We start from the raw sequence: 17,549 nt of genomic DNA, 5'->3' as shown, positions 1-17,549 counted from the left end.
TATTGAAAACGGAGCGCCCCCACAGCGTGCAATGTTCGAGACCGTGAGCGTAGCGATGCGATTAGGCAAGGCGAGCCCGTAATATCTCATGGCCTCCTAGGTGCGACCGTGCGAGACAAATCAAACAGTGGGGCCACCATCTGACCCATTGCCGCACCCGCTGAGCTGATCATGCGGCCACTAGGCTGCTTGCCCACACACAGACTCCATGTGTAGTGGGGTCACTCGAGAGACACACTCATTCAGGAGGCAACACGTTTATTATACGACCACAACGGGGTAAGGGGCCGCCCATAAATGACGTCACGCGATTTTTGACGATTTTTGACCACCCCCCCCCCCCCTTCGTCACACGGCGTCACAAAAGTCAGACCCCCCCTCAAATATGAAGTCACAAAACTCTACCCACCCCCCAAAAATAAAACATGCTTCAAATCGCTTTAAAATATTGTCATTGTAGTGCGTATTTAATGTGGCGCTGCACTCTGATGTTGTAGGAGAACACTTTTATTAAAAGTCTATTTAATTAAGTAGAACGTGTTGTCTATATTTATTTAAAGTTGCGCATTTTGATGTGACGTCACATTTCTCAAACCCCCCCCCCCATCGTCACAAATGTCTAACCCCCCCCCCCCTAGGTGCGTGACGTCATGCATGGACGGCCCCTAACTACATAACCGGTAACCACAACGGGTTCCAGAGCCTCATGAGGTGAGATTCTTAAAGTCTATTCGTAAAGCTGTGGATAGCCCTGCAACACTGCTACCAATACAAAAAGAAAGGTTATATGAAAAGCTAAATACATGTATCATATTTTAACGAACATATTACCACGGCCATAATCAGAGTTTTCCTCTGCTATTCACGTCTCACTTGGCATAATAAAAGAATGGAAATTAGGCTTCTTATGTGGTAAGATAACGGACTTCTGATCGGATACGTACGGTGTGAAAAAAGTTTAGCATGAATTTCGATTTAAAGCTTTCGTGACTGCAGGGATTCATCTTCTTGGTTCTTTCGGTAAAGTCACGTAGAAGGGAAATAATTAAAATAATAAAATAATAACACGTAATAAAATACAATTCTCACGACGTTTCGGCCACAACGCAGGACGGTTGCTTGCGTTGTGGCCGAAACGTCGTGAGAATTGTATTTTATTATGTTTAATTTGTATTATTTTATTATTTCCCTTCTACGTGACTTTACCGAAAAAACCAAGAAGAAGTTTAGCATACATACACGGCTAAGTGAATCAATCACTGATGTCAAAGTTTAAATCAATGTTTTAGAGTGGATTTACAAAAGTTTGCATTGCTAGCTCACTGCCCCATGTTGCTTTGTGTGCAGCACTATTCACTGTTTTGCGGTACCACTCATACTACCGTAGCCATACTGATACCACTGCAAGCACACGAACTCAGCATCATGACACTTCTGTACACACACACACACACACGTGCCTGTTTATTGCTGCTACCTTTGCGTCGTCTCTTGTCAAGATAGTGAACAGTTGTTCCAGCATCAGAAACACATATAAGCCTCCAATCACGGTTAAGAGCTTCCAAATGTATAAATTGTCGTTAGCATGCAAGTCGTCCTCCGCGGAATGAACGTGCAATCCCAACAGCTGGTGAACACATAACAACACACAGAGACAAACATACATTTGTTTAAATTCAAGTATAAGGCAAGCACCATGAATGAAACCGTGTTAATTCGTGTAAAATAAGTGAATTAAACTAATGGATGTGAAGACTATTGCAGGCTATCCAGTGATGGTGTCAAATGCCAAACTCGGTGTTCATTTTAGGCCAAGTCGGAGGACAGACATATCCTTAAATTGGCTGCGCAGTAGAACGGCACCTCCTATAACTGAAATAAATTGATGACGAGAAGGACATCAATGCCACGAGTTGTGATGCTACCACAGTTCACAATCACTCCCTGTTTCCACGTCTTGGACAATTACCATCTGGGCTTTGCCTCCACTCTGGCAATATCTCACCGTCTCGTTTTGGGAATTAATCTCGGTTAACCATCTCTGGGTATTCATTATTTTTAAATCCTTTATATTAAGTTAACTTGCTTGCTTGCGCGCTTACGACCGTGCAAATCTTTCGGTCGTTTTTTAACCCACTTCCCGTGATCCAATCGAGCTGACATTTTCCACACAGACTCGTTATGCGTGACAATTTATTTTCGTGAAAAAAATTCCATAACTTTACACTTTTTAGGAATTTTTTTTATATTTAATTACCAATTGCTTAATGGTGGCAGGCAATCATCTGACCCATAGGTGGCAGCCATCTCAAGCCAGAGGACGAGAGGACTCTAGCCGCCACGCATATAAAGGATTTATAGTGAAAAACTTTGTTTTTACGGGTTATTTTTTTTTAAATCTATTGTTCTATTCTTTGTCAATGTCCACGTTTCTGATCAATTTCACAGCAGGTAATGTACATTGCACACTAAGCCAGTGGTTCTCAGTCTTGTTTGGCTACTGCTGTTACCCCCCTTCTTGAGTAGTTTCAACCGAGTAACCCCCTTGCTTGACCCAACATGGTTCTGGGAAGTAAAAGTACGAATAATGAACACCAATATTTAACCTATTTGTCCAATTTGTGAGGTATCCTATCTAGCTGGTAACCGCAAGCGAACACAAACTAAATTCTGCGTACGTAACGTAATTTGTTTGCGCTCGCTGTTTACCCTTGTAAACCACATTACGGTGAGGTATTTCATAGCCAATGGAGACTAGGCTCTAAGAAAAGATGTCTCGGGTGTGGACCAATCAACTTCAAGGACAGTGCATATCATTACCGTCATCACAGTTGTTTCTTTTTGTTTGCATTTTGACTGCTTTTATTGCGGCTATTGCAAACATGATGCCTTGTATAAAGTTGTCAATTTTTATACCAGTTGAAAGGGTAAAAACCTATTACTACAAAAAGTATACTTTGTTGACCCCATAAAACTGCATCTATGCTCGAGTTGCCACCTGGCTGGGAAGTGACGTGATCTGCGTGTGGGTGGCAGGAATTCTACACTCACCTTAGGAATCATCATCACATGTACGCTTATTTAATTGTTTCATTTACTTATCCCTCTATTCAAGATTGAAACAGGAGGAGGATTTCTCCACAACCCTGGCTGCCACCTGATTAGGCTGGTTGTAATCACTGGCGAAACGTCACGCCACTCAAATTGTAATTGTTGTGGGTGTACTCTCTCACACACCGGTGAGCTGAACTAATAACGAATTGTCACGTCTTCTTTAAGTGACAAACCTTACTAATTGTCTGCGTTGGGTGGTGGCGGGTTTGACGACACGTTTATATTTACGCGATCTAACCTATAGAAACCTTTGCTATTGATAATAATGGTCGCGAAAGCCTCCTACTGCGTGTTAAACTCACCTTGGGCAGTACTCGAATTGCAAATGTTGTGGGTTTACTGTCACACACCGGTGTGCTGAACTAATAACGAATTGTCACGTCTTCTTTAAGTGACAAACCTTACTAATTGTCTGCGTTGGGTGGTGGCGGGTTTGACGACACATTTATATTTACGCGATCTAACCCATATAAACCTTTGCTATGGTCGCGAAAGCCTCCTACTGCGCGTTAAACTCACCTTGGGCAGTAGGTGCAGTATGGCGTCCCCAGTCATGCTTCCGACGGCAAGGCCGAAGAGCGCCTGCTGGCTGTACACGTAGACGTGCGTGCATGAGGAACAAGTCACGGTGACCACTCCGATGAGGGACAGAGCGCTCACCAGCAAGGATGCCAGCGTTCCATATCCGTACTCTGTGGATTAGCCATAACGATCATTGTTGTCAGTTATCACCTTGTCAGTTATCACCTGCCATCTAATAACAATTATACAAATACATCGGCGGTCGGTGGCTTCCTTATCGTCCTTCTAGCGCGACTACCATGGTTAGTGTTCCATTGAGTTGCATTCATTGGGTCCTCTTCACATGTCGAAGAGCCGTTCTAGCAGACCATTCAGTCTCATTCTAGATTTGAAGCTTTCGTGACTGCAAGGATTCATACTCTTAGGTTTTTTCGGTAAAGTCACGTAGGAAAAAATAAGAATAAAAATAAATTAAAAATACTCAAATAACAAAATTAAATAAGTTATTTTAAATTTTTTTACCTACGTGACTTTACTGAAAAAACCTAAGAGTATGCATTCAGTCTCATTTGTCCCACGTTCAACCACCACCTCTATAAAGCTACAATGCTTCTCTTTCTGTTCCTTTCCTTGCACTGCTCCACTTTGGAATTCCCTCCTCCCGTCGTTTGTTTTCCCATACCTTGATTAAAAAAACATCTCCTGGGCAAGAAAGGTTAGCTCGACTTAACGTAAACTCAGCCAAAGCAGTTTCTCCAATAAAGGAGCAACGTTGTTAACACCAGGCACACATGACGTGGGCACAATGGGGAAGCGCTTCACTCTCTCGGGAAACAAAGCAAAATAACTCCCATCAACAATCCATCACCAGCTATCTAGTGCACAAACTCGAAAGCGCCACGTTGTCCCCACATCTTCCACACGACCGCTCCGGGCCCGGCGCTTTCGTCTCACTCCCACCGAGATAAAACCCTAACCCCGTCCTCACGTCGCTCCCTCTCATATGGGGTGGTGCCTTACCTGGCTAACAAGCGCCATGACCTCGCCAACTTCGCCTGCGCGCAAGCGAAGATGGCGGTGTACAGAACGAGAAAAAAGATGCTGGAGGGTGACACTGACGGCTGCTCTGTGCTTCCAGTGTTCAGAGGCCTGCTTAAGGCGCGGCTTCGGCTGGAGCACGCGTACCACACACACGTTGGTGATGTGCACGTCTTCTTCGAATGCTGGAGAGCCGGAAAAGCCTCTCTCTGCACCAGCGTGGACGGCACCCTCGTGTTCACCTTGTGAAGCACTCGCTCGTCACTGTGGCGTGCGCGATGACCACCACCACCACGTGACTTTTCTTTTGTATTGTGCGCGGTGCTTTCAGCGCCACAGCGCGTGGATTTGTAACGATTTGTAACGTTTGTTTTCTTTTGTTTGCTGGTGACTTTTATGTATTTCATATTGAAATCGCCTCCAGTGCTTTTGCTGCTGGCGGCAATAAAAGTTGTTTAAAAGTCAAAGTCTCATTCTCTACTGGTCCTTTAATTTCCCCTGGCCCCTGCCACTGGGTGGATCCTCTCGAGCCATCCACTCGGGGAGACCGATGACTCCATCACGTGGCTGCCCAAAGCTGTGTTCATGTCAACACAACACAATGGGTCTATTCTGTTTGCCTCTGTCATTCTGTCACATCCTGTCTAGACTGGAGTCCCCTTACCAACAACCGGCAGGGCCATCATTTTGAATGCCCTAGCACCTAATCCGTAATATGTTCCACCACATCCATTTTTGACTCGTAACCATAACTGTACCATCCAGTCAACATGATACGCAGTGACCATTATCTATGATGGTTAATTTCAACATCCATGTCCTCTGAAAATCATCCTACGGCTGAATTTTGGTGAAATGTAAGTTTCAAGTTGTGGGTAATACACCGCGTGCGTTAGCATGTGAAACATGTGGGCACACTGTGCATATGGGCCTTTCGCGAGCGTTTAGGTGTGTAAAATAAACTCACTGTGGGCTTTCGAGGGGCGCGTATTTGCTTCTCCCGTGTGAGTGTCATTGGGCGCTCGGCACGCGTGGCTCAGGAGTTGTTGAAGCAAGGCCGGAGACGCGGACATCAGCTCGCTACGTGACCACACCTCGCCTGACACTCCGAAGATTTCCGTCAAATCGTGCGATGAGATGCATGCCTGGATCTTGCGTAAACACACGGTACAGGCAAGCAGGTACATGAGTCATATAGGTTGTTAATTTTAATATTATGCTTGTTAACCAAGGAAAGCCTCACCGAGTCTCCCTTTTTCAGGAGCAGCGGTAGATGGTCACTATGTTTAACAATTAAGTTATTTGCGGGGTGGATCACGGACACAGTCCACAGAGGTTTCACGGGAGGGGCAATGTTACATTTTTACTTAAAATTTTCGTGACTGCAATAATTCATATTCTTGGTTCTGAATGACTCTGACCTGCTCTTCACCTGAGGACGGCTGCTTGCGTTGTGGCCGAAACGTCATGAGAATTATTTTATTATGTTTTATTTTTATTATTTTATAATGTTTTATTTTTATTATTTTATTATTTCCATTCTATGTGACTTTACCGAAAGAACCAAGAAGATGAATCTCTGCAGTCACGAAAGCTTTAAATCGAAAAATAGGTGCATGGTCTGTTGGGAAATACTTCAGCTCCTACCTCATTTGCATTTAATTGACGTTGCCTCGTATGTTCATGATGCTCTTCACCAATACCCAGGTCTTGCATAATTTTCTCCAGTCCTGCACGGAAACATATACGTTATATGTGTACAAGGCGCGTGTGCAATGCTGATGAACAACAGTACGAAAAGTATCTATTCAAAGTGCCTGCACCTTCTAAATGTATAACTGAGTGATGTAGTCGTGGGTAATGTTTCAATGTTTATATCATAAACAATTATAATATATATTGGGACACACCCTCCCCCCCCCCAATATTCAAATATGCTCAAAATGTCCCCCACAATATATTGCCATTACATACAATGAAACAAGAAAAGGTAAAAAAGAAAAAAACAGAGCAATGTAATACAATACACTATTAGACATTATTGTACTAAATAAAATGAAAAGTCCATCCCATGTGTTAGTGAATTTTTAAAATATTTTAGGCAGGAAATTCGTTTTCAAGTTTAGATTTATTTTCTGGGGGGCGGACCCCCACACCCCCTGGAAGATTTGGTCCCCCCACAACGTTGACTCCATGGCTACGGCCTTGGTTTATATACGGATATAAAATCCGACCAGTAGTCACATAAAAGCTAAACGCAACAAGATGCACCGAATCGATGGGGTCATCAAACGTCCCCCGTCAACCACGCGACGGCATCATCGGGGGTCCGTGTCGAGACATGAAGTGCTCCGAAACGCGGGATGCCTTTTCGTTAACTCGCCGCGCCGATTTGAACGACTTGGGGGTCGTCCATAAATGACGTCACGCGATTTTGAACGATTTTTGACCCCCCCCTTCGTCACACGGCGTCACAAAAAGTCAGACCCCCCCCCTCAAATATGACGTCACAAAGCTCTGCCCCCCCCCCCCTGCAAAAATAAAACATGCTTCAAATCGCTTTAGACTATTGTCATTGCAGTGCGTATTTAATGTGGCGCTGCACTCTGATGTTGTAGGAGAAAACATTTATTAAAAAGTCTATTTAATAAAGTAGAACGTGTTGTCTATATTTAAAGTTGCGCATTTTGATGTGACGTCACATTTCTCAACCCCCCCCCCTCGTCACACATCGTCACAAATGTGTGACCCCCCCCCCCCTAGGTGCGTGACGTCATTTATGGACGGCCCCTTTGAATAAAAGCGAATTGTCATCGGCCTGGACGGCAACACTTTGGCGGACCGCGCTGTACCGTGGGTCGTGAGCACAGAGCCGTTCCCGTAACTCTTCAAGATGTAGTCCAGGAAGTAGTCGGCGGTCAATGCCACCTGAATAAGCACACACGCAGCACACACGCAGTACAGCATGCCGCACACACGCAGGAGAACATGCAGCACACACGCAGCACGACACGCAGCACACACACAACAGAACACGCAGCACACACGCAGCACAACATGCAGCACACACGCAGGAGAACGCGCAGCACACACGCAGCACAACATGCAGGAGAACACGCAGCACACATGCAGCACACACGCAGCACACACGCAGCACAACATGCAGGAAAACACGCAGCACACACGCAGCACACACACAGCACACACGCAGCACACACGCAGCACAACATGCAGCACACATGCAGCACGACACGCAGCACACACGCAGGAGAACACGCAGCACAACATGCAGCAGTTGATCTAAAAGGTTTCCTAAAATTGTCGACCTCCCCCCCTTAAAAAAGTGTTTTTACCCCCCGTTGTTGTTGGAGGGCGTCTGCCTCCAACTGCCCAGTAGCGGCCTTCACGAGCCTCCTCAACAGAGGCCGATCTTGACACCGCTGGTACTAGTCATCGGCAAGTCCACTCAGCTCCACGTCCTCCTGTACCACATCACTCCATATCTTCTCTGGCCCATGCCTTGCCCGTTTAGCCCCCTCGATCTGGTCGAACAAAAGCTGTTTAGGCATGCGGTGGCTGGAGATGCGGGCTACATGACCCAGCCAACGCAGCCTTGCCTGCCGGAGGAGCTCACCGATGGGACGTTGTCCACATCTTTCAAGGATGTGTGAGCTCCTCACACAATCCAGTCTGATTAAACCCAGGATGGATCGTAGGCAGACCAGCCTAAATGTTTCTAACCGGCGAAGATGTTCCATTAGGGGGGTCCACGTTTCGCAAGCGTAGAGAAGGGAGGGAATGACTGGCCGAGAAGACCTGAAGCTTCGTGTGGAGCGAGAGACCAGGTAGCTTTCACACAGCGTTACGCAGCCGATGAAAAGATAATGCCACTCGACTAATTCGGAGTGAGACCTCTGCTGTTAAACCGGAGCTGGCCATGAGCACACTGCCAAGGTATGGGGAACTCTCCACTCTCTCCACAACTGCCCCATCAGCAATTGGGAGTTGTGGGGGTGGAGTTTCTGATGGTACAAAATACCCAGGCAGGTGCTTAGTTTTGGTGGCAAGCTCCAGGTTCAGCAGCAGCGCCTTTAACTCCTCCTCTGAGTGAGTAGCAATTACCAGATCATCGGCATACATAACGTGGTTGAGCAATAGGGAGCCATCCCTTGACCGCACCCGGGCATCGCTCAGCCTCCCATTATATCTGTACCAGATGGAAATTCCTCCAGTACAGCTAATGAAGGCTTCACGAACTACGTGGTCAAAATAGATGTTAAATAATGTGGGAGCCAGAGGACATCCCTGTCGCACCCCAAGGTGTACAGGGAATGGCTCTGACTCCCAGCCACATAGTTTTACCCGGGCCCGCTCACCATCATGAAGGTCCTTAATGATCGTGAGCAGAGGGTCAGGGACTCTGAAAGCACGAAGAACAACCCAGAGCCCAGGCCTACTGATGGTATCATAGGCCTTGACCAGGTCAATAAAGCAGAGATGTAAGTCTTGTTGGAATTCCCTACACCTCTGCTGTAGCAGACGGACAGAAAATATGGCATCTGTGCAGGACCGCCCTTTCCTGAAACCACATTGGGGCTCCGCAAGCCTCTCCTCAGCATGCCTAGCAAGGCGATGTTGAATAATCCTTGGTTCGCGAGCCAAATCCCTTGCAAGTGTCGGCCACACACAGACAGACAGACAAAACATACTTTATCGGTTAGATAGTGGGAAGTACCCGGCGTTGCCTGGGAGAAAAAGACGCACACACACATCGACTTACACACACACACATCGACTTACACACACACACATCGACTTACACACACACATGGACCCATGCACACACATCGACTTACACACACATACACGGACGTACACACACACACATCGACTTACACACACACATGGACCCATGCACACACATCGACTTACACACACATACACGGACGTACACACACACACACACATCGACTTACACACACATACACGGACGTACACACAACACATCGACTTACACACACATACAAGGACGTACACACATACACGGACGTACACACACACATCGACTTACACACACATACACGGACGTACACACACACACATCGATTCACACACACACATTGACTTACACACACACATGGACCCATGCACACACATCGACTTACACACACACACATCGACTTACACACACATACACGGACGTACACACACACACATCGACTCACACACACACATTGACTTACACACACACATGGACCCATGCACACACATCGACTTACACACACACACACACACATCGACTTACACACACATACACGGACGTACACACACACATCGACTCACACACACACATTGACTTACACACACACATGGACCCATGCACACACATCGACTCACACACAAAGATACCCTGTATAGCCTTCACAGACTGTAGGGGCAAGTGCTGTTAGCGAGCACCTATGAAGGCCAGCACCACGCCCAACCACCTTTTGTCTCCCCTGTCGCGATGTTTACACACCACACCAGCTACTCATTTCAGGCTGAGTCGACCTAGGGGAGGCCCAGAACCGGTTCAAATAATCGTCACTGGTGTTGGCCGTGAGCGGGAATCGAACCCGGGTCGCCAGGTTCATAGCGCAGCGTGCTAACCGCTACACTCCACACAGACTCACACACACACATGAACGTACACACACACACATCGACTCACACACACATCGACACACACACACATCGACACACACACACATCGACACACACACACATCGACACACACACACACACACATGGACACACACACACACAGTGAGTGCAATCATTACTACAACTCCACTGGGAGTCAGTTCCTGACGTTTTGTAAACCGGATCTAGGTTTCCGGTATACTGGTTACAAATGGCCAACCCTCGTTTCAGTCAGAATGGTGGTTCCTGTAAGGTCCGGACACCTATATAAGAGGTCGGATTAGGTGACTTGCTCATTCTGACTTCCTGGTTCTTATCCTGAAGATGCTTGACGCAGTTTGAAGCAAAATTTACACATCTAATTGCTAAATTTGGTTGTGAGAATTGTTCTTCAACTTACTGGTGAGCTGAAATAATAATACTGTAATGTTTCGATTTAAAGCTTTCGTGACTGCAGGGATTCATCTTCTTGGTTCTTTCGGTAAAGTCACGTAGAAGGGAAGTAATAAAATAATACAAATAAAACACAATAAAATAATTCTCACGACGTTTCGGCCACAGCGTCCCCCCGACAGACCTGGTTTTCACCTGAGGACGGCTGCTTGCGTTGTGGCCGAAACGTCGTGAGAATTATTTTATTATGTTTTATTTTTATTATTTTATGATTTCCCTTCCACGTGACTTTACCGAAAGAACCAAGAAGATGAATACTGTAATATTCACGTTAAACGCTTATAGGTGACTTTTAATTTGTTTGGCTGTATCGAGTGGTGGGGGGCTTAACGACAGAATTGATCACATAATTAAGTGGCCTAGCCCAATTTTTTTATGAATCACAAAATAATGCGCGTCGTCGTGTACAATAAAAGTGTACGTTACTGTTAATCAGTTAAAATATTTTACCTGTAAAAAATTACATGAGATTGAACAGATCGTTTGCGTGTTGATTGGCGGATACATAGCAAAACCTAAAATGACACGTGTACACATGATACATATGTAATAACTAATACAATTTAGAATGATATAACAGACGTACTTTACATGAGCGAATAATGACGGTTCACGCCACCGGTCCATGCAGAATGTACTCTAGTTCTATCAGTTTCAGATGTCGTACGTGTGTGCATGTGTGATTACCGATGGAAGTTAATATTGACGGCTTAATTTAGGCCTAAATATAATATAGATGTGGTCCAGATATACATGTGGTCCAGATGTCTTGTGACGCACATTTAATTCTGTAAAACTTAATAAACTAAAAATCGTTTTATTTTACCAGGTAAGGCCCACTGAGATGTTATCTCTTTTTCAGAAGCGACCTGGCCACAAATGACAGCTCAACGAAGTGGCTTATCACGTATTTAAATCCTTTATATTAAGTTCGCGTGCTTGCTTGCGTGCTTGCTTGCTTAGGACCGTGCAAATCTTTCGGTCGTTTTTTAACCCACTTCCCGTGATCCAATCGAGCTGACATTTTCCACACAGACTCGTTGTGCCAGACAATTATTGTTCGTGAAAAAAAATTCCCAAAATTTTACACTTTTTAGGCAAAACAAATTTATTTTACATATATTCAAATAGAACGCATTCATGGCTTTGGCTGAACGTCAGAGTGTAAGAGCCCAGAGCGTAACCCCTCCACAGGCCGTGGTGGAGTAGCGCAGTTGGTAGCGCCCTCGCTTCCCATGCCAAAGGTCGCGGGATTGATCCCCGCGTCCTCCACAGGCGAATATATTTTTAAATCCTTTATATTAAGTTCGCTGCCACGCATATAAAGGATTTATAGTGAAAAACTTTGTTTTTACGGGTTATACTTATTTTAAAGTAACATTTAAAACAGAAATGAATATGCAAAGTGAAAAAACGTTCGTGGTCAATTAATTGAGGGTCACAGGCCATCTGGTCCACCCTGTGCACTGCATTTGTAATTATAATCTAATTACGCTGTATTTAGTTTTTATAATAGGAGACCGAGATAGGAAGGAGGCGGTGTTAAACAGTGACATATAACAACGTTAAGAAAGCAAACGTTACACCTGAACACACATTCCTCTCGACATGACCAGCCCATCGGCCGCACGGCCCGGTGGGAGCGTACAACCCCCCAGCAACGTCGACACAATTACAGGGGGGACACTCTGGGAGCAGCTTCGACATTCCTGGGTCTCATCGTCAAAGTCGTGGTTTTGTCCAACGCGTTAGCCCCGAGTCTCCCCCGCGTGGCGCCACTGGGCTACGGTGCTGCACACGGCCCCACGCGCCGACCCCATCGCACCCCCCTCCCCTCCTCCCCAGGGCGCGCTGCACACGGCACTACGCACTGCACACGGTCCTACGCGCTGCACACGGCGCGCTCCGCATCTTCTATATAAGGCGCCACTCGCCCACACTCCCATACTCGTGGGAAGCAGGGCGCCACTGTGGTTGAGGGTGGCTGCGCCCGCAGGTATTGCCGCACCTACCTACCTGTGTGGAGGTAGTGGTGTATGGCACGCGTCCGTGTGGCGCCGCGAGTGCGCGTTGAGCCCACAGGGAAATCGGCAGCAGCAGTAGCAGCATCGCAAATCGCGTCGCCTCGCATCTTCCTGGCTTCATGATGGGTGGTGGTGGAGGCTTGAGTGATTTGCACAGACCCGGGATTGCACCGAGACGTCGCCAGGCCCGTGGCCTCTATATGTCCGAGGCCATAAACCACAAGCCCAACCGCCGTGACCTGCTTTATGACGCCCATTCTGTAACGCGCTGATTAAGCTGTAGACGTGCTCCATAACGCGTTGAGTTGTGAACCGTCCAGTCAGCAGAACCAAGCGTGCCATGAGATTAGTCTTTAACCGCAGGTGGAGGTGCATGGGCGTCGCTCTTGTTTCACGGGTTCAATAATGGGGCAGGTGGGGGGGGGGGGTCTTCTCTGAGTGCTGCACGCTAAGACTTCAACTCTGTACACATTGGCCGCTGTGTAGAAGTACAGTGTTTGCCATGGTTTTGTGCGTTTTCATATTAAGTCACCACTCGCCTGCGACGTCACTAAAGGAACCCCTCATCTGCAAGACTGTCCATGGTGGCTCCTGACGCACATCAAACGCGTAATATCACGAGCTAGTTTGTGTGGCTTTATTCCATGCTGCGTGGATGTGTCATTCGGGAGCGTGGATCCAACTCAAATCCACGGTGGATTTTCCTGACATCACAAGTCTAGTTCTCAAATCGTGTCGTAGACGATTAGTCGGCATTAAATCGACTTCCTGCTCAAATGAGCATTGAGGTGTGCTCATTTCTCATTCACAGCCCTGAGCCGTTGTTCAAAATTCCACATTGCTATGGTAGGTGATGAATTTATCAATAGGACAACCACTGTTCGCCACTCGCCTGCTTGGGTTGCATTGAAGAGCATTGGCACGAATACTGAACCTTGTGGCAATCCATTGTTGAGGAACTGGGTTGACCTGGATTTATTGCCCATATAGACACGCGGTCACCTATTGCTCAGCATTGTCTATATTATTATTAGCGAGGGAATGGTTCTCGTGAGCTTCAACATCAAGCTCTTAATCCAGACTGTGTTGTAGGCCGATGACAAGTCTACAAAGGTGCACCGGTCTTGGATTTCTGGAATCAGGCCTCGAGATATGTCGCAAGGGCCAAAACTCAATCACAGCAGCTGCGTCCAGACTGGAATCCCGTTTTTCTTCGGGGATCACTGACTTGACGAAGGGGGCTGATTCTCTGGAGGATGATGCATTCCAGGAGTTTATAGGTCATTCACAGGAGTGATATCGACCTATAGCTTCCCGGGTCGTCGGTTGGCTTGCCCGGTGTGGGTATGGCAATGACCATCGCCTCCTGTCATGTTTTTTGGGATGCATCCGATTTTCATGCTTTGCGTACAGTTTTGCCAGCCATTGGAGTCCACAAGGGCCTAAGTGATGGAGGAATTCTGGAGGGATATGCCGCCAGCTTTGCCTTTTTTCATTACAGCCAGAGCCTCCCTCACTTCCTCTGTGCTGATGACGGTGGGGTCTTGTGAAGAAATTGAGGCCATTGTCTGGGGTAATTGGCAATGGATCTCTTGCTTGATGTTTCTGTCGAGCAGTCATTTTGTGTTCTCCACTAGTTTGGAGGCTATGGAGTTGGGCAGGACTCTTGCAGTCTGGTATTCTGTTGGATTTTCAGCACCCAGGCATCATAGTCGGGCTCAGGTACAGCGGCTGGAGTGTGTAAAGTCCAGGGCCTTCAACGCACTCAATCCACCGTTGGCGGCTGGCTGAGTCTCACCAACCTGTGAGCTGCTTGACTGGTTCTACTGTCAGAGCAGGTCCCGGGGGGGGGGGGGGGGGTGCGCTTCTTGGCGGCTGCAGTAAGGAGGCCAACAAAACGGTGATGGCGTTCGGATGTCACAGGAATTCCACTCGCTACTCTATCGTCACCTTTTCGTGGTCCCAGTCCGCTTTGATGACGTTCCATCTTGGTAATCGTATTGACATAATCACGGATTTCGATGCTAATCTGAGTGATGATGGGCCTATGTTGACTTTTGGGGTAAGTTGGAAGTATTTTGCGGGATGCGTGAAGTGTGCTCCCACTTCGATCTTTGGAAACGTTGGTTAGGTCTGGGTAGTAGTCATTTTACCAGCGAGCAGAGTGGAAAGCTGCTTGCTACTTGGGATTGAAAACCAGGTGCAGATGTTCAGGTGGACATCCAGTCAGTGAGTTCTTCACCATCGGCCTGATCTACTGCATAGCCTCAAATAGTATGGTGGCTGTTAAAGTCACCAACGTATTTAGGACTGAGATTGGTGCACTTGGGAGCGCTGGTTTTGGCCTTTTTAAATTCGGGGCTTTGTACACATTGGTGATGTGTAGCTCCCCTATCTTGATGCTGGAGGTGTAGTTGGCTTCTTTTACAGGTTGGAACAACAGTTCCACACTGCCCACCAGGGATTGTCTGTCTGTCGTGCATAGCCATGCCCTTGATTTGTATTTCACAGAGCGCTTCGGGCGGGCTCAGCACCACGTGACGCGCCGCCCCACGCAGCTTGCGCCGCGTGACACGGATCGCACGAATGCGCCGTCCAACCAAGTTCCTACCTGCCCACTCCGAAGGAACGTGTTAGTTGGTGGGAAGGCATATAACTCTGTGATGATGTTCTTCACGTATATGGCCAAGCCATATTTTTGGTGGCAGTAGCTCATCATGAAATTGTATCCATCGATGTGGTAACGACTGGCATGTAGGGCATCCAAGACATAGGTTGCTTGGAGTGTCAGGATATCAATGTTACGTGTGTTCATTATGTTCACGAGATACTCACACTTGGCCTGGGAGAGACCCTCAATATTCAGTTGGAGGATCCTTGTCCCAGGGCATATCTGGCGCGTTGTTTGGCCCTGAACAGGGCTATAGGGGTGGCTTGTTTCGATGCTCTGGAGAGCGGGAGATTGATGATCAATGTTCGGTCGCCGCATTGATGCCATTTTGTCGTGATTTTTCACTTAACAGAGTAGGCCGCGTGAAGGCTGCCATCTTCCACTCCTTTGTTTTACTTAGTGGAGAGTACCCATATCAGTCATCACCCTCTACTGCCAGACTAGTGCCCGCTTGCAGACCAGGTGCTGAATCGCCATGTGCCCATAGACAGTTGCCACTGGAGGTGCCCATTCAAATGTGTTGTGAAGAGATGTGCTGTAAAGCACTTGGCCGTCCCGGCTAATATAGGAGGGTGCCATATCAAACAAATCAGTATCATTTAGGAAGAAAATTGGGCATGGATTCTGGAATGCTCTCCAATATATGTTTGTCCTCTAAAGGTATCGGAAATAACGGTAGCATCCGCTCAAGGCGCACAGGAAGCTGTACATCCGTAGAGCTCAGTGCCTGTTGGCAAAGGTGTGGGAACGCCTTCAGCAATGTGGCTGGGTTTCTCTCAGCAAAGTTCCAAATAGCATCACAACTTCAAATCAAATTTCAGTTCATCTTGCATATTTACGAGCATAATCGGGGCCTCGCCCCTTCCCTGGTTAAAACATAGACAGAGCCAATGCATAAATGTTGTAAACATTCCTTGTAAAGCGTAAACAAAGAATCGCGGAAATGTGGACATTCTTAATTGGACCTTTTGTATGTCGACCATTGGTCACATCCATTATCATCGGCAACGACCTTATCTGTGAACGCATGTTTTGCAGATAAAAGTGTTGCGGTCAAGAGGCGTTGAACTCCAATTTGGGAGTGCATTTTAGGGTGCTGAGAGCAGGCATGACTAATGGAAAGGAACAAAGAACATGTCTGACTTGGTGTACGACGAACTAGTGGTAGCTTGGGGGAGAGATCTGGGTAGTAGGCCAAAAGAGGGGGGTTAAAAAAGGAGCTTGTATTTGGGTGGCGTGGTGGCCTAGTGGTAACACTCGTGCCTCAGAACAAGTATTTTCTGGTTTCCATTCCTGACTCGCACCTTTCTGTGTGGTGTTTGTATGTTCTCCCCTTGTTCTGCATGGGCTTTTTTTCCATACCTCATAAAATCCACACACAAAGTGGTACAGTACTGGCTGTATATTTCAATGCTGAAAAATTTGCTGAGAATTCATCAATTGGGATTCAACACAGCAGCAACATCGCACCCCCCCCCCCCCTGCGAAAACTTTGCAAGACCCTCCTGAAAGGAGTTGAGGGTCGGTGAGGCATTCCTAGGAAAACAAGCATACCCACAATATTATTATTATACAGGCGACCTAGAAAGCATCACTGAGCGATGATCAATCTAAATATAACGTGCCTGAGCTAGCTAGCTTGTTGAACAGGGAATTTACTACTTGATTAACATTGTTTTATGTGAGTGCAATATTTTCGATTTTTCTTCACGTGACAAAAGTTATTTTTACCCCGATTTCTATTTACTTCATTGCTGTAATTCATAGACTCGCAATTATCCGTGTTAATGACGGGGAGACCGGCCGCGCATAATTCTAATTCGTGGATAATCCGAAAATATAACAATTTTCTCACGATCTCTATGCCAATAACCACATTTTCCCACGAAGTACACTCCACCGATTAAGTGGATAGCAGAGCCACGCCAATCATCATCAATCAAACTCTGCCCTCTGTTGTAAAGATATTCCAACTCCTGTACTGTAGAGCAAACCACATAGATTTCAGAACAACATATTTATTCGGTTTAAGCACCTGACTTGTA

General features: G+C 46.7%; 1 protein-coding gene across 2 annotated transcripts in view; it reads right to left on the bottom strand.

Annotated features, from left to right (window-relative positions):
* Nucleotides 1-13,063, bottom strand: part of LOC133349193 (zinc transporter ZIP4-like) — a 135,878-nt gene extending 122,815 nt beyond the window's left edge. For both annotated transcript variants that reach the window (XR_009755904.1, XM_061562473.1), the window contains exons 1-6: nucleotides 12,826-13,063; nucleotides 7,527-7,602; nucleotides 6,322-6,404; nucleotides 5,642-5,825; nucleotides 3,634-3,806; nucleotides 1,478-1,627 (exon numbers count right to left, since the gene is read on the bottom strand). Coding sequence is in view for 1 of the 2 variants with exons in the window: in XM_061562473.1 (XP_061418457.1) it covers nucleotides 1,478-1,627; nucleotides 3,634-3,806; nucleotides 5,642-5,825; nucleotides 6,322-6,404; nucleotides 7,527-7,602; nucleotides 12,826-12,954 (795 nt within the window). In the remaining variant the exon portion in view is untranslated. The remainder of the gene's footprint in view (nucleotides 1-1,477; nucleotides 1,628-3,633; nucleotides 3,807-5,641; nucleotides 5,826-6,321; nucleotides 6,405-7,526; nucleotides 7,603-12,825) is intronic.
* Between the last annotated feature and the right edge of the window lie 4,486 nt (nucleotides 13,064-17,549).

Source organism: Lethenteron reissneri, chromosome 29 (assembly GCF_015708825.2).
Source record: "Lethenteron reissneri isolate LAM-NWPU_2019-01 chromosome 29, ASM1570882v1, whole genome shotgun sequence".
Taxonomy (NCBI): domain Eukaryota; kingdom Metazoa; phylum Chordata; class Hyperoartia; order Petromyzontiformes; family Petromyzontidae; genus Lethenteron; species Lethenteron reissneri.
This window is presented reverse-complemented; position numbering and strand designations above follow the sequence as displayed.